At 45.2% G+C, this 26,399-nt stretch overlaps 1 protein-coding gene across 1 annotated transcript; it reads right to left on the bottom strand.

Annotated features, from left to right (window-relative positions):
- Positions 1-21,475: 21,475 nt before the first annotated feature.
- S1PR1 (sphingosine-1-phosphate receptor 1) lies at positions 21,476-26,100 on the bottom strand. Its single transcript, XM_030033758.2, has 2 exons — positions 25,581-26,100; positions 21,476-24,288 (listed from the first exon to the last, which is right to left on the bottom strand). The coding sequence occupies exon 2, from the start codon at positions 24,154-24,156 to the stop codon at positions 23,017-23,019; it is 1,140 nt and encodes a 379-aa protein (XP_029889618.1). The 5' UTR covers positions 24,157-24,288; positions 25,581-26,100; the 3' UTR covers positions 21,476-23,016.
- Positions 26,101-26,399: the final 299 nt, after the last annotated feature.

Consider the following 26,399-nt stretch of genomic DNA (forward strand, 5'->3'; position numbering starts at 1 on the left):
GTCCATGTCTGCGGGAATACAGTACTGATCCAAGTGGATGAAATCCTAAGTCACCTGAAATTTAAAAAAAAAAAAAATGTTGCCAGAAATCTGATTATTATTCAGCAAAATTTTTTTAAAAACTTTCTGCAGACACTGTGTGTGTCTGAGCCCAACCAGCTTGTTCACAAGAGCTTGCCACGTACACATTACAGGACTATTAGGAATGACTGATTGATTTAAAGACGAAGTAAAGATCAAAGAAGAGTGAGGGCTCAACAACACCACATTCAGAAAGGAACTGACACTACTAATCAAAACCAGGGGTAGACAGACCTATGCTATACCAGCTACCCCTAGGACAGTGAGGAAGCAAGGACCTGCCAAAAACACTAAACATGTCCAGCCCCATTAGCACATTTACCATACTTCTGAAGTCATTCCTCCCCATAATCAACATTATCAGAAAATGTTATTTTTCCTTAAGCATTTGCTTCTATTTTCTTGACTTCCATGAGTTGCTTTAGCTTTCTTTTTTTTTTTTTTTTTTTTTTTTTTTTTGAGGGAAGGCTCATAGAGGGATTCAAGCACCTGAGTGAAACATGCATTTTTCCAGCAGTTCTGCAATAACTTATTAGTGATGGCAGTCACAAGACAGAAGATGTTCTTGCAGTATTACTCGTTTTTTTTAACCTAAGTGCAGCTATGTTATCTGTTAGACCATCATCCTAACCTAGAATTCTAGCTAACATATAGGAAAAAGCATGGTTAGTTAAAACTGACAGAAACAACCCACTAATTAGCATGCAGATTATATTCTAAAAATCACACTGCTTCTTTTGCCTGCTCTGCATTTAGCTCATCTCCTCGTCCAAGTTGATTCAGACCAGCCAAACCTCAAAGAGCCCAGATGTTTTTCCAAAGACAACCTTTAGGATTATAAGGCATATATGCAGCATTGCTCTTTGTGCTTCACTATATATGCTTTTTAGATTAATTTGGTTAGTCCATATGTGGTAGCAGATCTTCAGCATTCAGAGGGTGTATATTATCATAATGAAAAATGCAAAAATACTGCACTGGCCATCATGCAGCACTTTTTCTGGGCTTGGTTTGGCTTCACTTAGTGAAAGCCTTCACCGTTTGTGGTTTTTTCTTACTGATGGAAAATGACATCATATTCAAAACTAACACAACTGCCTTTTGATTTTATTGCTTTACATGATGCTTTGATCCTGCTAGTCTTATATCTATAAAATAATTTTTTTTTTTTAAATTGCTTTCCTCAAAGAAACATTTCATGCCCTGCAGAGGCTCTGACTAAATTGCATCCTATGGGCTTCTCCTTCATACCAAAACTTAAACTAGAGAAACAGAAGATGGTAAAGCCATTTAAATAAAACATTAGCCTGTCCTCTTCTACCTTTCATGCTGTTATTGTAAATTAATTTTTAATCAGTTCCTACCCCAGATACATTCCTCCTTTAAACATACACTTATCATGTACTGTTAAAAGCATTTCTAAAAGGGCAATTTAAACACAGTGCTAAAGCTGCTCCTTAGAAGCCCTCTAATTCACATTTATCTCTGGTATCAGCCTCAACCGCAATGCTCTTCCTTTTTACAAGCTCCTAGATGTGTATTTGAGCTGCACTTTGGATTACAATCCATTTCTGCCTTCTGGGCTTGCTGAAAGGGATTCTGTATTAAACAAGAGGCTTTCAAAGCTGCAAAGAACGGTTAGGAATCCATCTACCAGATGTATTTTAGAAAGTTCCTCCTAACATTTTATTTGTTTTAAAACATACAAGTATAAAATAGAAAAAACAGCTAGCTATGCTGCTATACAGTTTGATCCTGTTCTGTATGAATGAAGATTTCTGTTACAAAAAAAGGAGAGGATAAGGTCCATGATTCATAATACATAAATGAAAAATGACAAAATATAAAGCCAACACTGCTTAGCAATTGTCTTTTCATTGTAAACTCTCCTGTTATTTCTCATTTGCCAAACTTTAAGCATTCTGCCTTCATTTACCACAGGGCTGTCTGCAACAGACTAAGGTTTTTTGGAGGGAAAAAAAGAAGAAAAAGGAAGGGGAAAAAAAAAGAAAACACCCAAACAAAAAAAACTCAAAATCACATTTCTCATCACTGCAAATTTATCACATTTACTGGGAAGTTCTAACATGTCTACCTTTGAAGTGGGTCCAGCTGAGTAGTATACTTTTGTTATGCTTTGTCACCACCAAAATCTGCCTAAATCCTCCCAGAATCTTAACCAACGCTAGTTCAGTAAAAATTTAATGGACTTTGGGAGCTGAATTATCTGAGGAGTGTCTCCCACTGAGCATGTTCCAGCACTTCATACCAGGCAAGGAAACCACAAAAACACCCACCTACAGACAAGGCTGCAACACCCTGGGGTGGGACTTCCCAGGAGTCACTTGTCAAAGTCAAGGGTCCCCTGTGGTGCAAGGGGTACTCTGGGCTTTCTGACTTCTTGAGTGTTTGGCTTTACAACCTTACATCCAGGTAGCCTTTATTATGTAATTGCACAATACATGATAGCAATATAGGTCGCATGAAAACATACATGCATTTTGCGAAAGCATTCCATATTATCACTACTTTCACTATGAGGTCAGCTTCCAGTGTAAAGCTTTAAAACCTTGCCATAAAAATGAATGCTAACAAAATTAAACGTTTCAGGTTAACAACTGTTTCAGAGCAGCAAAACCCTCTACTGAATCTTTGATACTGCAGACTGTACATGTCTGTCTGCACACGTTAATGCTACAGACACACACAAATTCCGCACAGAAGGAACAACGCACACAAGTGATACATCCTGGAGCACAGCTCCTCACCTTTGGGGAGCTCTTTCCCCCATTTTAGTCTGTAACAGTTTAAATGCATTAACCATCAGGATGCAATGCAAACCCTGTCTTTTTCTCTGCAGCCAGGCAGGATATGACTGATGGGTGAGGCTCAGCAGAAGATTTGGGGTCTAGTAAGGATTTATTCCACTAGGACAATGCTGTGAAATACTTGCTAAGACTGTTTATTATAGCAGTACATTTCTAAGCTATTGCCAAGCATGTCTGGGCCAATCAAATTATATAAATAAATGGCAACAGGTGTCCAACCTATGACTCGACAATTTTGGACCAAAGTGAGCATATGAGGTTTACAGGCTGATTGCATCCAGGAGGTGAAGGAAGGAAAATTTTTTTTAAGTAATAGTGACTGAGGCAGAAGTCATACCCTTTCAATTCATGATCGGCTGATGAAAACTGATGACACAGCATACTGATGGCACAGCATACAAGCAAGCATCACTAATCCCAGCCGGTTACTTATCTCCAGTGTATGCCCTGTACTTTAACCGTTATTGTTGTTCTAAAAGGAAAATTAAATAAAACCCAGAGGGATATGGAATTTTGTAATGGCTTATACATGTTCAGTTGACACAAGCCCTGTGCAGGATATTTCTAGAGACTTAACATCTTACAGACAAAACCATAGATGTTAGGGATGGATGATATCTGCTAAGCCATCTGTTCTATTCCATTGCCAAGGCAAAACTGTTCCTACTGCATATTTATTTGACTTTTACATTAGTTTTAAATACTCCAGTGGATGGAGCTTCCACTATTCCCCTGGGGAGGTTGGACTCACTACAGAATACGTTTCACTGGCAAGGTATTTTTCCTGGTGTTCAGCTTAAACTTCCCCTTTTTAATTTCATCCTGTGACCTTCATTGTTCTCTGTTTGTGTATGTGCAAGTTTCCATGTATCAGCACATGGAGAAGAGAAGCTGTACACATCAAGGACTGTTAATGTACATAGGTTTTAAAAGAGTAAAGAGTGCATACACAGAGGGTCTCAGAGAAAATAGCATCTACTCTGCTCCTAGAGAATGTCAGGACAGTGAAGTCTCATGTTTCTCAGGTACAAGCTATAATTACTGCGGTGTTATCCAAAATTTCTAGTAGGAGGGGACAGACAACAGTTTCAGGACACCAACTGTTTCTTACGTGCACATCAAAGCAGCAGCAGCAACTTGCTTCTAGGCCAGAAGCTCTGCAGAGGCACAGTAGGCAACATACCTCCAGTTCTCCTCTGTGGAGGACGGAGCCGCAGAGGCTGCAGAGACAGAGTAGAGCTGGATGCAGTCTCCCCAGTCATCAGCCAACCTTGACTTAGCGCAGACTAAAAAGTGACCCAGTGTCACACCTTGCACCTGATGCCCAGACAAGTTCGGAATCACACAGCAAGCCTAGCATAATTGCTAGTCTGTGTGAAATTCTCAGGCTAGCATTTTAGTGTACCCTTTTTGTTTTCAATTGTTACATACCAATATTCCCTGAATTTGGTGTGGTGGTAGAAGGATACTGCGTACAGGATTTTGTACTGCTGTATATCTGCACTGACTACATTTTGCTCTCCTCAAAACTGGTTAAGATCTGACATCTTTAATGCTTTCCTTCATTGTTTGCCTTTAGCATCTTTCTTTATGCATAGGTTGTTCTCCAGTGTAAAAGACTGTTTGTTCTGTAATTAGGTTAACAATAAGGTGGGGTTTTTTTCACTTAATCAGCCTCCTACACCCTTACTAATTTGGAGATTAGGTTAATTGTAGTTAATCCATTACAAAATTCAATGTCTATTTTTGCCCTGCTTTTAATAAGAGTTGAAGAACCCTTCTATGTATTTACATCTCATTGAACTTGTATATCTAGGTAACATTTAGAAGCAACTTGTTCATAATTGATCAATTTTCTACATAGCTTAAGGTTGGGTTTTTTTGTGGTTTTGTTTGGTTGGGTTTTTTCCCAGCAGATGAAGCCGACAAATTTAATTTCAGGCAATTTCACTACAAATTGCCGCTTTCACTATTTCTTGCTGTTTCCAGTGAGAACATTACTTATTTTAAGAAAGACAGTTGCCCATAGCAATACTGAGAAACATCATCAGCAGAGGCATAAAGTTGTTGTGTATATTTTTAACAGTTTGCTACTGCATCTAGGTACCATATACAGAGTCTCCATAAAAATCTAGGAATCTGGGACAGTTATTATCTCCAATGAGATTCCATAAGATTCAGTGGCACGTTCTGGCTAATCTAGAAATAGATCTGCAGTCACACCCCAGAGGTCATTTATAAAAACTATTGTCTCAACTTTTCTATTGCCTTTACAAACAAAAATCCGGTAACAGAATCCTCTCTGCTGTTCCCATCTCCCTCTTTTCCTGACTAGTTCACAATAGCCAGATGTGGTGGGTTGACCCTGGCTGGACACCAGGTGCCCACCAAAGTCCATTCTATCACTCCCCCTCCTCAGCTGGACAGGGGAGAGAAAATATAACAAAGAGTTTGTGGGTCGGGATAAGGAGAGGAGAGATCACTCACCAATTACCGTCATGGGCAAAACAGACTCAGCTTGGGGAAAATTAACTCAATTTATTACAAATCAACCAGAGTAGGGTAATGACAAATGAAACCAAATCTTAAAACACCTTCCCTCCACCCCTCCCTTCTTCCTGGGCACAACTTCACTCCCGGATTCTCTACCTAACCCCCCCCCCCCAGCGGCACAGGGGGATGAGGAATGGGGTTTACGGTCAGTTCATCACACATTGTCTCTGCCACTCCTTCCTCCTCAGGGGCAGGACTCCTCACACTCTTCCCCTGCTCCAGCATGGGGTCCCTCCCACGGGAGACAGTTCTCCATGAACCTCTTCAACATGAGTCCTTCCCATGGGCTGCAGTTCTTCACGAACTGCTCCAGCATGGGTCCTTTCCACAGCGTGCAGTCCTTCAGGCACAGACTGCTCCAGCGTGGGTCCCCCACAGGGTCACAAGTCCTGCCAGAAAACCTGCTCTGTGGGCTCCTCTCTCCACGGGGCCACAGGTCCTGCCAGGAGCCTGCTCCAGTGCGGGCTTCCCACACGGTCACAGCCTCCTTCGGGCACCCACCTGCTCCAGCGTGGGGTCCTCAACGGGCTGCAGGTGGATATCTGCTCCACTGTGGGCCTCCATGGGCTGCAGGGGGACAGCCTGCCTCACCATGGTCTTCCCCACGGGCTGCAGGGGAATCTCTGCTCCGGTGCCTGGAGCATCTCCTCCCCCTCCTTCTTCACTGACCTTGGTGTCCGCAGGGTTGTTTCTCTCACATGTTCTCACTCCTCTCTCCGGCTGCCGTTTTCCCTCTGTCCCAACTTTTTTTTCCTTCTGAAAAATGTTATCACAGAGGCGTTACCACTATCGCTGATTGGCTCGGCCTTGGCCAGCGGTGGGTCCGTCTTAGAGCCGGCTGGTATTGGCTCTCTCTCGAACACAGGGGAAGCTTCCAGCAGCTTCTTACAGAAGCCACCCCTGTAACCCGCCCCCACTACCAAAACCTTGCCACACAAAGCCAATACACCAGAATAACAGAAACACTAAATACCGTAAGTCCAAGAACAGAAGTCTGAAAGCTTCCCCTGTAAACAACGGCAGTTTGTGACCTATCGACTATTTCAACTCCTTTCACCGTATACATTTGATTTTGTATCGCGCCGCTTTCTTGACCAAAATATCAGACGGGACCAAGTCATTGCGCCACACAACTCCTTGCCCGCAGCATTGACAGTACTCGACTACGCGAACCAGGAGAAGGAAAAGTTTAAAACGCCCGCGTCCGGCGACGAGTTCAGCCAGCGCCCGCCGGCGAGAGCGGACGAGCTGGGCCCGCGGCCGCTCCCGGCGCCCCCCGCCCGCGGCCGGGCAGGCAGCCGCTAGGTGGCCCTCGCGCCCCGCCGGCCGCCAGCCCGCGCCGGCCCCGGCCGGGAGCGGCCGCAGGCTGAGCCGCCCTCCGCTCCTTTGCGGCAGCCCTGCAAGTTTGTTTCGCGGCAAAGGGATCGCCGCTGTCTCTCTCGTTAGAGCTGGAAGGTGTGCCGGGAAGTATCCCGAAACACTTCTGCTCCCGCACGGCTCCCCTGACTCCAGCGTCCGACCGGTCGGTCCGACCGCGCGGCGGGGCCTCTGCCCCGGCGTGCGGGGCCACTCTGATGCGCGGCTAGAAGTTCAGCTTCCTCTCCTCTCCCTGCCCCTGCTGTCGTGGCGAGTTTGTCCGAGACGCTACGACTAAAGCACCTGAGATCTCTAGGGGATACTAACTTGGAAGTGAACTAATTCATCCAGTAGTCACTTGTTACCTGATTACACATTACCTAATCACAGGCTCAGTAATTAACTCTTCTTTTTGGCTGGGTGTATAAATTGGCCGGTTGGCATCCAAGCAAGGTCAAACTAAACATTGCTTCTAGACAGAACTCAGGAGGTGTGGGAGGATAAACCAGTGATACAACAGAAATGGGACAAGGACCAACAACAACGGTTTCAGGCTCATGGGAAAATGAACTTCTAGGGTAGGACCATCTATTTTCCCCTCTCCAGGATGGCAATGCACTTCCCTTCTATTCCCCCCCCCCCCCCCCCCCCCCCCCAAATCAATGCTGTAAGCATCCCTTCCTGGCAGCTCCCTTCTACCATACAAAGCAAGCACTTCTTAATGGAAAATGAGAAGCAGAACAGACTAGAAGAAGTAGAGAGGTGAGTGCAGGCTGGTGGTGAAGGTGGGAGGAACAGGATGATCCTGAAGCAGTGGGGTTTTCCAGGGCTCTCACTATTGCTCAAACCTGGAGGAGCCCTTCCCTAACCTGGTTGCCATGGGAACACTGAGATGTCAGGGAGACCATAACAAAGATGAGGGTAGCTGAAATGATCGCATTAGGTAGGCACAGAGCATGCATCCATAGGAAAACACATTCCATTGCCCTCGGCAGTCACAGAGGAATGTGGTTTTAAATTAGATTTTGGGGCACAAAACAATGAAGACAGGAAAAGTTCCTGTTTGCTAAGTTGCCATAAGCTGAGCGGATTGAACAAATTCTCTGCAATCTTTACAGGTGACAGGCTGCAAGCAAAGTACCAAAAAAGAGAGAAGATTCACTTAGACTAGCACAGAATTTCCTAAGTTTTCACTTGCAAGTACAGAGGAGAACCAGACAACCCTTTAAGAGAGCATCTGTACACAAATCCACATGCAATCTGGAACATTTCTTCTGCTTTTATTACAAAGCTGTCCCCATTAAGTAACCAGTATTTCTCATTCACCTGAATGGACAATTATAACAGCTTTTGATAAGCTGATGAAAAAGTCTGCAACATTTGGAACAATCCCATATACTCTCATCACTATTGTTTGTTGCAAGGGGTCATACTCACTGATTTTTAAAGACAGTTCGAAAACTAGTAACATACTGTCTTCACACAGACATTGTTAGTTGGTGTGCATGATGCTATCTGTTCAAAGCTGTAAGACCTTTCATTTTATTCTTAAAACATGTATACGCATGCTCACATACAAATATTATCCAATTAAAGAGAGTCCAGAGGGAAAAAATAAAATTACTGCAGGTCTAGGAAAAAAAATCTTTGAGGAATGACTACATTAATTGGGAACAGTTAGTCTAAAGACTAAGAGAGTGAGGTGGCAGCCTGCCAGATTTTGAATACATAAAAATTTTCTGCAAGTGCAAATGGAAGTCTAAGCTCTGTACGCAGAGTAGACAGAATAAGAAGTGATGGACTTAAATTGCAAAAAGAGAATTTTAGGGATTTTAGTGGTAAGGATAGTGAAGTGCTAGGATGGATGGCCTGAAGAACTTGCAAGTCTTCACCCAGAAAGATCTTTAGAAACAAGTTAAAAATGTTTCTAGGATGACCTTGCATACTCATTATGATTGCAGGTACAATATATTAGATGACTTTTCTGTCATCTTTTCTGTTACATGATTTTATGCAACACTAAGATTTTTGTGATATTGCAAGTTTCATAACATACAAGTTTTGTAGGTCATGTTGACTGATCCCTAATGGAACACACAGCAGTGTTTCCCCTATGTCCAGTCATGCTATAACCCCATGGGAACATTCATTTCTCATGGACTTTTGCCATTTCTCCTTCCACGCCTGGCAGAATCAAGAAAGGCAGAGGCGGGTTCCAAAAAAGTGAAAGAAAAACAGTAGCCAAGTTCCAGGAATCACCTATGTTTAAGAATGAGCAAAAACTCACAAACTCAGAAGTAGTTCATCTTCCCCAAAAACCTGAGCTTCAAACAAAGATGCTAGTACATTCCTGGAGATTAAAGAAAACTAAAATGTATTTAAGTGGATATTCCCATTATTCACATGATATGTGAAGACTTGAGACAGAAAAATTCTATCTGGCACAGAAAGAGGGTGCAGATGCCCTTGACAAACAGGAAAACCTTCAACTGCACCTCCTAAACTGCTATTAGGTTAAGCGTTTAATCTCCTACAAGGTGCGAGTTGTGAGCACCCTGGACTCACCATTTTTATTTTTTTTTAAGGTACATGGAAGGAGCAGCATATCATAGCACTGATCACCCAGATGTTATTAGAAACCATGGTTTCATATGTAAAATACAGTAATTCGTCTATTTAAAAAACACCTTGTAATTCTGCAGAGAAGTGCACTCTAGTTGTGTGGATAACATGGGAAGTTTACCTCAGAGCCTGTCCTGACCAAGCAGCTCTCTCTTCTGATCTTCTGTAACTTTCAGCTCCCCAGCAGCCCCCCTGCCCCCTCAATCAACCCATTCTTCAGGTTATGATTTTGTGCAAGTTAACTGAGTTAGCAGAGACTGAGTTAGCTCAGGACTTAATTGTTAAATACTCGTACTTTCAGAGAAAGAAGCACACCATTTGCAGTGCATGTTCTGAACCATAAATTGGGGCAAATGCTATTTCACAAAATACCGTTATGACTATGACATTAATTCAATTTCATGGACAGAAATAAACATTCACACAGCTGCCATTCACTCGTTTTGCACTATTCTGGATTCTCAAGAATGAGTGAACAAAACAGTTTATTTTCTGCTGATACAGAATTTCTGGGTTTGCTCAAATAAACATTCAACCGTGCCTGGCAGGGTGGAGCTGCAGTTTGGTTTTTCTAAACATCTCATATTGTCATTCTGAAACTTACAGGCGTGATCAACTTTGCAGGATTTCCCTTTCATGCTGGGAGCAACGACTGAGCCAGCATGCAAGGAGCAGCACAGGAAAAATTAAGAAGTGCAACAATCATTCATTTTTCACCACAGTTCCAACACCACTCCCATGCAAACTGATGATAAATCTTTCATTGACAGCAAGAGTTCAAGGTCTGACTCAGAGCCAGCATCAATGTATTAGGCTGTGACCACTGAGAGGGTCAGATGCAGGTCTGGTATAAGTGGGATGAACTTTTAACAACTTTGATAGAATTTGCACCACCTTTTTGCCAAGAACAAATTTGATCTGAGCGCAGATCTGCATTAAAAGAGTATAGTCCCTGTACAACTCTTGCAGTCTCCTTTCTGCTTTACAATGCTTTCCACTCATAGACCCATTGCTAATTAACTGTTGTATAATAACAAAGACTAAGCGAACCAGCAGGATCCTGTGACAGACCACTGAACAAGGAGTAATGCAGAATGATGCCTGACCTGCTTAAAAAAACAAGCCAAAACAAAACAACAAAATAAAACACTAAAGAAAAACAAGACAAAAAGCATTAATTTTCATTGTTCTGCAGAGAAGACAAGTAAACAGTGTCATTTCAGCTTCCCCAGCACTTTAAATATAAAAGGTCTCTTTTGAAATGCATAACAGCAACCACAAACGGAACTGTAGTAATGTCTCTGCAATCAAAACAGTTCTGGGTACATCTGCATGCCCGGGGGCAGATAAATTTGAGTATCTAGGGCTGGCAGGATGCAAGACAGATCAAGTCCAGCCACCAGCTAGCCATGTTAGCACTGCTGAAACTAGCAAGCCACACAAAATATGGTACATTAGCTTAGGCTGCCTTGTGGTTACCCAGCTATACAGCTTTCAGGCTCAGATGACCAGGTCAAAGCATAGAGATGTGTCAGTACTTGACATACCTTACATGTGAAAGGTAAATTAAAATCAGACACAAACCTCCAGAAACGTGTAGCTACAAATGGAAACAAGTAGGGCAGCCTGTTCTTCTGGTCTCCTTTTGCTTGTCATCTCACTTACTCTTAACAAACTTCACCTTTGCAAACTCTAATAAATTCACAGGATACTGTGGCAGCGTTTTAAAGATTGCTAGGGTCAAGGCAGATGCAAGACCAAGCCTTTTCCCTAAATCACTCTCCAGGTCACACTCATTTAACTCAAATGCAAACACACACACAGCCATTCAGAACGAGGAGTCAAAGGCAAATGACTGACTGCTTACATTCTCCTCTCATGTATCATCAGTGACAGAAACTGCTGTATCTCAACAACTAGTCAAACAGGCCAGACGTTTCTTTGTAATGGACACAGCAGTAACATACAACCTGCATGAGTGTGACTGAACCCCTGAGTATCATTCTGACAACATGGGCAATCTGTTCATGAACCTCTCATGAATTATGTTTGTGCTGATCATTGTTAGACCAAAACTTTATTTAAATTGCAGGGCTTGTCTGAGTCCTCCACTACCTCCACATTTGTCTAAAATTCCAAGTCTAACAGCAGGGCTAAGAGCAGAGTATTGCCAACCTTTAAGGGCTGTCATTTTAAACAGAGTATTTCCAGGCCAGCATGCCATGTGCCAAAGAGGGTCACAGTCACAGACCAAAGCCAGCTCAGCAGCCAGCTGCCCTGGGATAGAACCGAGAGGAAAGCTAAGACATATTTGTTTCTGCCTTCATGTAAGAAGTTCATATTTTGACAATCTTTTTCTCCTAGAGCACAACAAATTGTAGGGATTACAGTGTTACCTGAATCTGCAAGTTTTGCAAGCTTTCTAAATCAAATGCAAACTATGTATCAGACATAAAATGTCATAGGCTTACCTGGTGGGTTAACCCTAGCTAGATGCCAGGTGCCCACCAAAGCCATTCTATCACTCCCCCTCCCCCTCAGCTGGACAGGGGATAGAAAATAAAACAAAGGGCTCATGGGTTGAGATAAGGACAGGGAGAGATCACTCAACCAATTACCGTCATGGGCTAAACAGACTCGACTTAGGGAAAATTAACTCAATTTATTACAAATCAACCAGAGTAGGGTAATGACAAATGAAACCAAATCTTAAAACACCTTCCCTCCACCCCTCCCTTCTTCCTGGGCACAACTTCACTCCCGGATTCTCTACCTAACCCCCCCCCCCCAGCGGCACAGGGGGATGAGGAATGGGGTTTACGGTCAGTTCATCACACATTGTCTCTGCCACTCCTTCCTCCTCAGGGGCAGGACTCCTCACACTCTTCCCCTGCTCCAGCATGGGGTCCCTCCCACGGGAGACAGTTCTCCATGAACCTCTTCAACATGAGTCCTTCCCACGGGCTGCAGTTCTTCACGAACTGCTCCAGCATGGGTCCCTTCCACAGCGTGCAGTCCTTCAGGCACAGACTGCTCCAGCGTGGGTCCCCCACGGGGTCACAAGTCCTGCTAGAAAACCTGCTCTGTGGGCTCCTCTCTCCACAGATCTGCAGGTCCTGCCAGGAGCCTGCTCCAGCACAGGCTTCCCATGGGGTCACAGCCTCCTTCGGGCACCCACTTGCTCCGGCGTGGGGTCCTCCACGGTCTGCAGGTGGATATCTGCTCCACCGTGGACCTCCATGGACTGCAGGGGAACAACCCATCTCACTATGGTCTTCACCACGGGCTGCAGGGGAATCTCTGCTCCGGTGCCTGGAGCATCTCCTCCCCCTCCTTCTTCACTGACCTTGGTGTCTGCAGGGTTGTTTCTCTCACATGTTCTCATTCCTCTCTCTGGCTGCTGTTTCTGTGTCCACTGCAACTTTTTTTCCTTCTGAAATATGTTATCACAAAGGTGCTACCACTATCGCTGATTGGCTCGGCCTTGGCCGGCGGTGGGTCCATCTTAGAGCCGGCTGGCATTGACTCTGTCGGACATAGGGGAAGCTTCTAGCAGCTTCTCACAGAAGCCACCCCTCTAAGCCCCCTCCCCCCACTACCAAAACCTTGCCACACAAACCTAATATAGTTTAATTCATTGTCATCAAAACTCTGAGCATGTGAAAGCTGTCATTGTACTACCTCCAAAACCCAGGCAGACATGGACCTGCTTGATGTATCCAGGCAGTGCTCATAGGTGACAAGCTTTTTTCAGTTCCCTGGCTCTGAATAGGAGGTCTCATGCACGTGATTGTACCAGTGAAAATCCTACTTCTGATTTGTGGGAACTCCTCCACTTTCAGTTTCATTAAATTATTGCCAAATTATGATCACAATGAGGAAACACAGTTAAGGCATTGCAGTTGATTGATGGACGGCGAGAACTCATGCTGGTGGTTAGACTGCCATTGTTTTGTGGTTAATACTGTTTATTTTCTGACTCACTGTATTGTAACAATGACATTCATTTAGAAGGGAAGGAGAAGTTTTATTAGCTTGATTTCCCATAACAGAGAGCGGCCACACACAGGGCTAAGGCTGCAAGTGACACATCAAAATGCCTTTAAACACAGCTAAAAATGCTTTGCTATTTGTTCCACTTTGCTCTGAAGACAAGTGTGGTTCAGAGCCATACTAGCCTCATTTTGTGCAGGGACACAGTCAAACAGGATGAAAAGCATAACCTCTAGGAATACTTATGCTTTCTCCAGTGTACCTAAGCAGATTTGTTTGTTTGCAGTCCCTTCTATCCCTGCAAATAAATGCTTTGATGAAATGAACAAGTCCCGAGGAAGCTTCTTCAGGAAGAAAGATCAAAACTCGGGTTATTTTATCAACAAAGTACCTGCATAAACACATACAAGATCAACAGATGCCAGTCTGAAGGCTGCTTGATAACCTGTGTGAGAAAGCATTAATTTGTATGATAATTCCCAAGGTGTCAAGCTGGGGTGGTACCAACCTGTTCTGTGACTTGTGTCTTTAATAACCTGTTCCCAAAAGGCTGCCCACAGGTGGATCACAGACAGTACTCAGGTAAGTTTAGAGGACTACAGTAAAGAAAAAACTGAAATAAGGACTTTGTCTATGATCTGTGCCACAGCTTTTGCACCTGTGCTCAGCGGATTTTATAATTAAAATCCAGCAACCAAGGCTTTCTTAGTTTGGGCTGTAATTTCACATAGCATCATCCACTCTTACCGCACTTCAGCGGGGGAAGTATCTTGCAGCCACGCATACTTACCCGAGCACACAAAGACACCACAACTACTGTAGGTCTACACTGTTCCCACACAAACACCACAGCCCCCCATAGCGTGAGGGGACAAATCAAGCAGACCCAAGGTCCTCCCTCCTCTTGGACACAACACCCAAGGGACACTGCCCCTCCTCACCCACCTTCCCTGTGCCGGGCCTCAGCCCTACCTGCTCTCCCTCCTTACCACACAGGGCCGCAGGTTTCCCCGCTGACTGCCCTGCACCTCAGGCGGAGGCTTTCTCGGCTCCCATCTTCCTCCCTGCAGCACCCATGCTGAGCTATGCCCAGACTGTGGCAGGTTTGGGGGCTCTCTCTGGCAGGCCCTCAGCCATACCTCATACAGCTGGCTGCAGAGTCAGTGCTGCTTCAGCTAAGTGAAAATAAAAATAAAAGTCGAGATTTCAAGAAAAATCCTTTCATAAACCACCCGAGACCTGAAAGGCACTTCTGCCAAAATAAAAACTAACCCCTACTTCTGGTTGCTTTCACATTGCCCCAAAAGCTCACCCAGGGTGGCTTGTTTGTACGGAGAGAAGCTGTCAGGAGGAGCTGGAGGTGTCCAGGGGCCGGAGGGGACACAGCTTGCTACCACCTGAGGACCAGCAGGGTCTGGGGAGCTGTGACTGCACCTCGGCTTCTCCTGAGGACACACCTGTCCCCTCAGCCCACCGGTTTCCTCACTGCGCTTTAAAAGCTGTATCTGCTTTAAGGCGGGTGATTCAGTGCTCCTAGTGAAATAGTCAGCAGTAAATAGAAGTGTTTAAGTACTTCCCAACAAAAATACTGACTCTGTGAAGGCCTGGCCTGCTCTACAGCTGCTGCACTTAAAATTCTCACCTTTAAGGTTCAGGCTTAACACCCATTAACCCGGCATTCATGGAGGCCGGGCGGCATTTCACGCTTTCTGAGGCTGCGAACGCTGGCGGGTGGGGGCTGTGCCTGTGGCGGCCCGCCAGCGGGCAGGCAGCGGCACCCGCTTTACTGCAGACCCTTTAAACTTACTTACCCTCCCCGTTACAGCACACGCTTTTTATTCATTTACTTATTACCAAGATAAAAGTGTTTTTCAGTTCTTTTTTGTTGTTGGTTTTGGTTTTTTGTTGTTGCTGTTCCCCTGCTGCCGCGCCCGGCGAGCTCGGGGCTCCCGTGCCCTCCCCGCGGGACTGCCGGCAAACCTAGACAGAGCGCGGCGGGAGGGGAGCGGAGGGCAAGGGAAACGCGGCGCAGGAGGGCCGGGCCGGGCCGGGCCGGCAGGAAAACCTGGGGCAGCGCGGGAACGGCACACAGGGAGGGGGCCGGGGGCGAGGGCAGCGGTTTCAGTGGCCTCGAAAAGGGGGTGGCGAGGAAAAGAGGGTGGTTTTTGCCTCCGAATAAGCAACTCGGAGCCAGTCCTGATCTTTCCGACGGCTGAGAGCTGTCGTTCCCCGAAGGTGGTGTGGCGCGGGTGAGGGGCGCCGGCAGCCCCGCTCTCCCCCGCGGCGGGCAAACGGCCGTCCGCCGACATTTTGTTCCGAGGTGGGAGGTGGTGGTGTGTGACTTCGGGTGCAGCAGGGAAGACCTCACGTTCAAATAGAAGAGTCGTGCTTCTTAAAAGAAAGAAAAGGAAAAAAAAAAACCCACCTTCCCACCCTTAATTATATTCTGAAATACTAAGGTACTTTGAGTCTTCAAACATCAAAATTAAGGCAAATCCTAATCTGAAATACTTTACTTGTTTCAGCTGGTTCTGGTTTTCAGAGGCAGAGTCTGCTTTTTGTCTGGAGCTTTAAAAAGTTTTCTTTCTGTATCGCCCAGCACACTTCCATAGCGTAGCTGCTAGGCTGAGTATTGTGTTTCCCCATTCTCATCTCTCTGGTGGGAAAAGGCTTTGCTCACTGAGCCTTTTATGTTAGTTCATCCTATTAAAGCGCCTTGCTTTGTTGTCCTCTGAACCCTCTTTAATGCCTCTGCATTTTTCAGCAAGTTTAGTGGAAAGAGAAACTTCAGCCTGTATCATTAAAGAGTCCTGACTAGAGCCGCTTCCACTGACGAACCATTTTAAGTTAAAAGATTCGGTATTCCTTCACTATCACCTCCATTGTGCAGACAAGTTCTTCTCCCTCACACCTGTGTTATTTATTACAAAAATAAAATGCAACCACTTTTGCATGGGAAATGGACAGCCTCTGAGATGATAGTTAATCTTAAAGATTCCCTCAAGAAACTTTTGCAATATGACATATAAAAACAGTAAGAGAGCTGATAAAATGCAAAATGTATTGAACTTCTAAGACGGGGGGGGGGGGGGGGGGGGGGGGGCGGAAAAGTTGTTAACGCTTTTTGGAACAGAGGTGTAGGCTGCTTTGAAGGAATGTCTGTGCCAACCTTAAGGATTTGTTCAAAAGGTGCAGAGAAACTACACACCAGCTGCAAGCAATTTCTTATCTTGTGCCTAAACCAGCAGTAGAAGTGGGAGTTGTGATAGAAATAAAAAGCATCTAAAAGTGCCTGGTGTTTGGGAAACGGCTCACATGTATTCTTTGTGCAACAGGCATCTGAATTGTCACCAGATTAGAAGAAATTGTTAGACCATAGTTGTGTCTTCCCTGAAAGCAAGAAAGATAATAATGCAGGCTTTGGTGAGTTGTTTTTCAATAATAGCACCTCTTCAGAATGTGTTTTTCAGCCAAGATCTCAATTCCTTCTTCCAACCACGAGGATAGAGTTGCACATATTGCTAGAAATGATTTTTTTCCCTCATCTTACAGTAATTGTGATACAGCAGCATTCAGCTCATCAAAGCACAAGACAATATTGCAAGTAGCTGGGCAATAAATGACTTGGCAGACCATATACCATATTCAAAATGCCACAGATACCAGCTCTTTGAATAATATCACAAAATTCAAAATATTCACTTGTAAACATCCTTGTGTATATATTAGATATATATCTTTGTGGGAAGGTGAGAATTCATGAGACCTTGCCCAGAGTTGCTCAGGAAAGAATTGCAGATCTAAGGATAGAGTTCACAAGTGAAAATCCTCAGCTTTGTGTCTATATTACCAGAGAGGATTCCTTGCCTTCATTTCAAGTGGAAAATATCAGACTGTAGTCCAGCCCCCCACCAATCCCAAATTGTCCCTGAAACCTGTTCTCCTGTGCACTCTCAATCACAATCTCATGCCAAATTCAATTTTCATGTTGTGAAAATTGTTGTTGCACTTTCTCTGTAACCATATAAATTCTATTTCTATTGCTTATAGCAATTCATGCCCCCACCTTCACATTATACAACCGTAGGTGCTCAATATAGGTAAGAATTTGTCTGAGACAGTATTCCAGCAGTTTATACTAGTGTCCTGCTAAGCCAAGAAGTCTTGGCTTATGTCAAGCGTACCTATGCTTAAGAGAGCAAAACTACCTTTAGCAGACAGGTCAGGTCAGCACCAAAAAGTGTCAGCTGTCAGCTATGATTCAAACCACAGATTTTTCCCAGGTAGTGATACAGGGTTCATCGATGATTTCATGGAGCCTAGCAGATAATTTTAACCCAGTATTTATACAGTGATTTCCCTCTAGCCTGTGTTTTCCAAATGTTCATTAGTCATCAAAAATTATGTGGTCTGTATGAGCCCGCTTCCAGCTGAGAAGAGTGAGTCCAAATAAACACTACAAATGCTACATACACATGTTAATATTTAATGCGGCTTTGGTCACACGTGTTTCTGATGAGCCATTTTGATGTATAGTTATTGTACCATGTATTTAACAATGGATCTTCTCCAAACAATCATTCACAAAAGCTCAAAATAAATATTGGCCTTTGTATCAGGTTTCCATTATGCAACTACTAAACCAGGCTTGGTGGAAGGTTCACAGATGGTTGACAGAGCTTTGTCAGCACTGCTTTATTAGGACTTTTCCATGCGGGAGCATTCCTGGGTGTGGCTGATGGGATTTCCTGCCTTTTTTTCCTGTGAAGGTAGCACAGAAGGTCCCAGTGCAAGGAAATGGTTCCCGCTTCACTCCCATATAAGATTTTTTGGTAGGGTAAGAGATGTGGCTGTGCAGAGCGTTCTGTGCTGGGTGTGTGTGTATGTGTGTTTGGAAACTGCTGCTTTGATACATTGTCTCTCTGAATTTGTGAGGGAGCAGGGGGGACACAAGGAATGTGTCACCCTGTTCCTGCAGGGGAGAGGGTCCTTAACATTGTAGTTCTCTTCAGTGGATCACATAAGTGTACACTAATTATGTTCTCAACTTAAAAAAACCCACAATTTTTTTGTTAATAACTTATATTAGATGCTTGAGTTTCAGATCTCTCTAGGCACTTCTTATTTCAGCAGAAAACTTGTACTGGAACAAGTTAGCTGTACCACATGTTCTTATATCTAGCTCCTGTGTGCAGGGTGAACTTGATTACTGTTAATTATCATAGAAAATCCTGTGCATAGAGTAATAATTGAAGGGAGATTTCTTGACCGAATGTGATTCTTGCAGACTGTGTAAAAAGAAATAAGGTTCTATCAGAATAAATTAGGTGATAGTGAATGAGTGAACTCTTTCCATCTGTAAATGCAAAGATGGGATTAGAAAAGTTTGTGAAAGCTGATTGTGGAAACTGAATTTAGATAGATGTTTGTTTGTTTCTTAAATCCTTGAAGGTTCAGTTGTAGTTGGGTTAATTTCATTTTCTAAGAAAAAGAGTATGGGGAATTATTGAAATACAATAGATGTTTTCCTGGGGAATTTCAGAACCCCATAAATGACGAAGCCTGTCCTTGAGGAATTTCCAGCATTTCAGAGCTGAGTAGGTTACATAGCTCTAATCTACATATCCACATCCATGATGCTTTGTCAATGTGACCCTTTTTACAACATCCGATAATGCCTCAGCCCATACAAAATGCAATCAGTATTGAGATCTTCCAGGCCAAATTAGGAATTAGGAAATGTTACAGATGGGCAATCCCTATATTTCTTAGTTGACAGAGTAAGAAAAGGATTGATAACAGTATTTTTACATTTTTATGTCCCCTAGTTTTGGTCCTGGCTGCCTGCATTGTACAGCAAGCCCAAGGTTTGTTCCTTCTGAGCTGTCTGTAGGGCATTCTGGCTGCAGCCCCTCTGTTGCCCAATATACACCCTGCTATACCTGGGTCTCACACAGGCATACCTGGTCAGGGAGTTGCCAGGGAAGCAACAGACAGATTTTATGATCATTTTCGATTCCTGTTCTATTCCTTACACTGGAAGAACAGCTAGGAAAAAGAATCAAAGGGCCAGGTTACTCCAGATAATTCAGGCTATTTTATTTCACGTAGACATTTGGTATAATGCACCTTTTCAGTTCTCAGTTCATTTTCTCTGCCCGTTTGTCACATGTCCAACAATGGGACAAAGCCGCACTCCCTTTTGGGGTGTACAGAAGGCAGTCCAGGGCCTGGGAAGGGTGCTTTCTTCATCACACACTTCAAAACTGTGCACTACACATCTGGCCTAACCTGCTGGTGTATGGTAATGCATGTCCGTGGTCAAGGAGCTGTGGAGTTCCCCCCTAGGAAGTGAAAAGCAGTACAAATGGCCTTTTATTTTTTTCTCAGCAGGAACCCTTACTTTTATTATTGTTATTATTTATTACAGTTATTGTTCCCTGTCTGAATCTTGTCTGCATGCATACATGTGGCCTGTCTGTGGAGGAAACAGATTTCAGTCATCATGATCAAGAGCATAGGAAATGCTTCCCATGGCCCAGTGCCACACTCTGGCGTTTGCACTTCTTTTATTGCGTGAATTACATAGGGCTTTGATTTCCCTACCAAAACTGGGCTCCCATCACACAGTCACCTCCATAGGGGAAACAGTCATTTTCCGCAAAGGCCCGCAGTGCAATTAGACGAGATAGATAAGTGAGGGATACAGAAACAAAGGCAAAAGGAAGGGAAGTGACTCACCTGTGGTCTATCAGCTACAAATACAGAAAGGCCGGTGGTAGTCATGAGAGGCCAGTGAGACAGCCATGCTGTGACACAGCTCGTCCCTTGCCACAGACCCATGTGGGACAAACAACCTTAATGCTCATAAGGCTTCAAGAGTGGAAGGGCCCTCATCCTTTGGATGAAAACACCCTTACAAATTCAGTCATCCCTGTACATTGCCTCGTCCCCCTACATTGCCTTTATTTACTCACTGGTCGCACATTGAGGGCTTAACTTGGACTTTCATGGTTTATATACTTTTGGTGCTCTGCACAGAAGTGACTTTATCCCTGGGACAAAGCAGCACTTTCCCTCATGACTGTCAGCGCCCAGCATAAACCATCCCTGGCCAAATGAAGGCCTGAGCCAAGAGAGACTTTATCTTGTGCGTAAATACAGATTTGACATTTTTTCCAGCCCTGCTCAGGTCACTAATTAAAAGCTTAGGAAGTGAGCACACATGAAATCATTCCTTCCATATAGGCAGACAGATGGAGAGAAATTCCAGCCTGTTTCCACTCTTTTGTCTTTGGGGCATTTTTGGAATTTCCTTCAGGAAGTGAGGTTATGACCCAGAGCCTTCCTCAGTGAGTAGGCTCTTGTTTCCCACAGTAAACCTTGCACAGCGATGACATACAGTACAAGAAGGTGAGGTTTATCTTCACACTCCAACTGCATCCTGTACAAGCTCCATGGAACTTAAAAGTAATGCTGAGAGGGAATGGCCGCAAGAGAGGAAATGGAAGTCAAGCCTTTGGAAGAAGTAATGCAGTACCTATTCAACTATGCTGCCACAGTCTTTGCTGGTGGACCCAACAGAGCTGCAGCAGTTACATAGCTGAGGCCACCATTCTACGTTTCATAAACTTCCCTGATGTTTGCAATAAGCTAAGAATTAAACTTACAAATTATATTAGTGATATAAATGAATTATTTCACTTATTCTACTCTAGACAGTCATGGTAAAACTGGCAGGCATCTGTCTTTTCCTCTGTACTTCATTAGCTGTTGGAGAAGAATTGCTACTGTAGAGATTCTTTTAATGGCATTTCATCGATACAGCATGTGCTGATGAAAAATTATATTCTAGCATTCATTTTGTATTTTACATGATCCTGTAAGTGGCATTATGCATCTTATGTCCCCACAGAATTGGCTTAATCCCAGCATGTACTGAAATCAAGGAATTCTTTCACTGACTTCTGTCAACAAGAAACCACACCTGGCATGAAACCCCCACAATACTGCAAAACTACTAGTAATTTGATAACAGAATCTTTAAAAAAAAATCAGTTTATTAATGTTTAGAAGTCAATAAAGCTATGTGCAAATTGAACAATAAAAGTCAGAAACATTTTAAATACTATTTTTTAAACCAGAAAAAAAACCAAAACAAAACAGTTTAATTGCACTGGAAATTTTACTACAAAGGCAATAAATTTTCTTTACAAAATACCACTTCTAGGAATTGCCAATAACTGTAAATCAATCAGTTGCTCTCAGCTATCCCAGATATACCACTTTTGTTATAGTAATACTCTAGGCACATGAAGACTCCTGCATCTTATTAACTTATTTACATTGTACACATTCAACCCCATTAGCACAGGTTAGAAAAATAGAGGAGTAAAAATGATGCTGTAAAACAAATACATTCAATTTAATGACAGATACTTTCTCAATGAACTGATAAAATACAGACATCTTTGCTGAAATTATAAACATTAATAAAATGTGCCAAAATGTATTGCATTTTGTTATGGAAGTGCATTTATCTATAGTCATTTCACTTCAACTTTCCTTTTATTTTTCTGAAACTCAAGGTTCTCTTTTCAGATTTTCCAACTGATCTTTACCTTTGGAAAGACTATGAACCTGACACTGAAATGCCCCTTCAGTGTTTAACTCTTCTTACTTAGACAAAAATCCTGCTGTTGTCAATAGTATCTTATACTATTAGATTTACTTTCAGTCATCTTAAAGAGAAATGACCTTTAGTTCTACCTTGCATTTGTCATGATAATGCAGTTTATTTAATGCTATAGAATAACAAGGCAATCAATGTATGGGGCTAAATGCTGCTCTGAGCTACTCCATAAAATCTGATGCAGTCAATAGAATTGTACAGGTGAAAGTAACTGCAGAGTCTGGCTCATGGTCTTCAAATGTAATACGGACTGACAGCAAAAATTCACAACTATGACCTTGCTAAATAAAACCCCAACAGCTTTGGACTCTGCAAATAAAACCTTATGACTTAAAACTCTGGAAAGTGACACCAAATTATGGTTGTACATGGTGTAAGTTATATTTGTGTGATCTCTTTCCTTGTTACATGCTAAATGAACACTTCTGACCAACTATACAAGAGCCACCACTAAATTCAGTACAGAAAGATCTTTGTGTCAGTGGTTTGCTGCAAGTAAAGGAGAAATAACTTCACATTCTTCTCACATGGGAAAAAAAAAAAAAAAAGTTTCATTCTCCCTCCTCCCCCTCTCTCTTTCTCTCACACACACCAGGCATCATTTCACCAAGGCATCAGTCTTTCAGAGTTACTAAGGAGATTTCAGGATATGAATGCGCCTGACAATCCTGAGCTGCCTCAGTGCAAAGACAAAACATGTTCCAGGGAAAAAGATTTTCGAGCCAGAACAGTCTGTCCCATTTCTTGAACTCCAGCCTCACAAGTGCACCGTTTGCCTCATTAGAACTAATGCTACTTGCTCACTTAGCCCAGCGCTACTGCCGTGAGCAGGAGGCGTCTCAGCTCCCCGATTTCAGAGGAAAGCTCTGAAATACACCCCCATGGTTACTCCTAAGAAGATGAGGTAACATTGCCCGAAGACATGATGGTTTCAGGACGGTCGCCTTCTTCCTTCTGTGGGTGGGAGGAGTTGTCAGACTTACTCCGGCTGAACTCCATCCCTCCAATGATCGGCCTCTTGAATTTGGTCCCAGAATCTGCTGGGGGACATTTGCAGCAGCACAGAATCTTGATGAAAGCCCTCCGCATCTCTTTGTTTGTCAAGGTGTAGATGATAGGGTTCGTGGCTGAATTGAGCACAGCCAGTACTAAGAAATACTCTGCTTTATAGAGGATTGGGCAGGTCTTCACTTTACACCCCACATCCAGTAAAAGCAGGATGAACAAGGGAGCCCAGCAGGCGATGAAGGCACTCAGGACTATGATCACTGTCTTGAGCAACGCTAGTGACTTTTCTGAGCTCCTAGTAGCTTTGGTAATGTTTTTCCGAAATGTCAGCCTGCGGCTCCTAGTCCTCACCATGGAGTAGATCCTACAATAGAGGACGACAATAGATAGCAAAAGGCCAGTGAAAACGGTGGTGCAAAAGAGAATATAGTGCTTGTGGTAGAGAGGCAGCACGGTGGAGCAGTTGGACAAGAGGCTGATGCAGTTCCAGCCCATGATTGGGAGTCCCCCAAGTATCACGGAGATAACCCAGCAAGCACTGATCAGCAAGAAGGAGCGGAAGCTGTTGCTGCCATTGTGGAGTTTCATCTTCAACATGGTGATGTATCTCTCAATGGCAATGGCCAACAGGCTGAACACAGAAGCTGACAAGGCAACAAACATGCTGCCTTCTCTTACAAACCACTGGGAGGGGGTGAGGCTATAGGTTTTGTGTCCAGATAGCAGGAGGTTGGCAGTGTAAGCCACACCAGCCAGCAAGTCTGAAAGAGCCAAGTTCCCAATGAAATAGTACATGGGTCTGTGAAACTTCTTGGTTTTCCAGATGGTGAGCAAGACAAAAATGTTCTCTAAGATTATAAAGCAGCAAATGATGATAAAAACCACCGACGTCACTTTTATTCCACTGTCCGTGTTCTCATTTAGCTTTCCTGTGTAATTATAATGCTCTTTGATGACATAGTTGACATCGGTGCTGGCAAGGTTGCCGACGACCTTCAGCGGGGCGGTGGTGCCGGAGCTCATGGTGCCCGGCTGGGCGCCGCCTCCCCAGCGGCCACCGGACGGTGACGCTGAGCGCAAACCCGGTGGCTGCTCCGCAGCTCCTTGGCCCCGCAGCCTGCCTGGCGCTGCCGCACAGCCTCAGAAACCGCAGCCCTGAGAACAAGAGGAACAAAGCCCACAGTTAAAAGAAGGCAAGCAAACAATGTAACAAGTGATAAACGGTTTATAATAATCTGCTAGTTTAATTATATGTCAAGAGTCACCCATGTATTCACACAAGAATCGGTTTCGTTCAGCTGCTAAAATACATTTAAAAGATGGTTAGGCATATTCAATCAGTAAAGCTAATAAGACAAAAAAAGTTCTGTCATGCAGAGCTGAACAGGTAAATTGGAGTCAGCAAGGGCTGCATTACTGGACTTCTTCCAAGGCGAAAGATCTCAAAGCTCCCCAGCAATAAGTTCTAGTGTATCTTTTTCTACAATAGGAAACACACCTTGTAATATAATGGCAAAGATTTAGAAAGGGAAAGGGCTTGATTTGATTTAACTGCAAATGCATGAAAGCCTGCATAGAAATTACTTGGCAGAAGACCTGTATTCTCCTCCATTAATAAAGTCTGAATAAGCTTTGGAAGGGGGCAGTTACGCAGTTTACTGATGCCATCTCGAACAGTGGTGAATTCACTGATGTGTATATAAGCAAGAGATCACCTCAAAGCTGTAAACAGGAAGGGGGTGCCCTTGCTAAATAAAAGAAAGAACGTGCTTTGCAAAACCCGGAGCAGTAAAAAGTTTAGAAAATCAAGAAAAATACGTAGATAAGCTAGATAGCAAGCCCATTCCGTGGGTCTGAAACAAAGGATGGCAAAAAAATACCTCGCATTTGAATAATTAGCATTGCAAGGTTTTGAAACGGGGGTGATTAAAGAATACAGATATAGAGGAAACCCTCTTTACATATAAACATTTCCCAATGGACATTTAAAGTAAAGACATGAAATCACACCGGGAAAGAACAGGCAGAGTCGTTAAATTACAGCCTAAGCAGAGCAAAGCAGGAGGTGCGAGGCCAGTGGGCTCGGCTCCCCGCGCTGCTCCCGGGCTCCTGGCCCGCACCGCTCCCGGCCCGCACCGCTCCCGCTCTGCTGCTCGCACCGCTCCCGGCCCGCTCCTGCTCCGCTTCGGTCGCTACCGCGCACCGCTCCCGTCCCGCACCGCCTCCGCCGGACGCAGCCTCAAGCCGGGCCCGGCGGGGCCGGGTACAGCCCCCTCGCCTCTTTTCTTTCGGGAGCTCCGGGGGCACGCGCCGAGAGGCGACCCGCGGCTCTGGTACTTCGCGGCGGCCCCGGGCTCCGGCCGGGTCGGGCCGACCCCGCGCTGCGGCGGTGCGCGGGCTGCGGTGCGGTGCGGCGCGGTGCGCGGCCGCGGCTCCCCCAGCCTTACCTCGCTCAAGCGCGGCGCGGAGCCCCCATCGGCCCTGCGCATCTTGCGTGCCCGCGGAGCGACTCCAGCGGCCGGGCCGGGGGCTCGGTGCTTTTAATGTTTCTGCAGCTGCTGCTCTCCACCCCGTTTCCGATTATTCCCTGCTAACTCCTCCCTGCTTGCGGCCGCGGCGCGGCTCGGGTCGAAGGACCTGCACAGGGGGGAGCTGGCAGCGCCCCGCCGGCGGCCGGGGCATCCCCGCCGCCCCGCCCCGCCCCGCCCCGGCCCGGTCCGGCCCGGCCCTCCGCGGCCCGGCCCGCCGCCCGCCGGGAAGGGAGCAGCCGCGGGCGCTGCCGTGCGGGGTCTTTTATGGACCCCGCAGGCCTGGGGAAGAAAGAGGGGCCAGGAAGGCGTGAGGCGGGGAGCTCCCCCGCGGGACCCGCTTCGCCCTGCCCGGCCGCGGGAGGCGGGGAGGGGGACGCCCCGGCCGGGCTCCGGCCGTCCCTGCCCTGGACGCCGCCGCCTCCCACGGGCGGCACGCCGCTGGCCCCGAGCGCGGCCCCTGCGCCTCGGCGGTGCTGCTGGGCACCCTTCCCCCCCGGCCGCCGTCTTTCTTCCCCCTCTGAGTAGGCACAAGTAGGCCAAAGGAAGCAGTCCGCGCCACCTCAGTCCTTGCTGTTAGGGGACGTGATAAGTAATGTTTAAGGAAATACGTGGAAGAGGCTCTTCCCTTTTCCCTCTGTACCAAGGTGGGGCCGTGCAGAGGTGTGCTGCTGTCCTGGCAGGGCAGGCCCGGTGGCTGCGGGAGCAATCGCGCAGGGTGTCACCCACACTCGCGGG

Source organism: Aquila chrysaetos, chromosome 12, assembly GCF_900496995.4.
Source record: "Aquila chrysaetos chrysaetos chromosome 12, bAquChr1.4, whole genome shotgun sequence".
Classification (NCBI taxonomy): Eukaryota; Metazoa; Chordata; class Aves; order Accipitriformes; family Accipitridae; genus Aquila; species Aquila chrysaetos.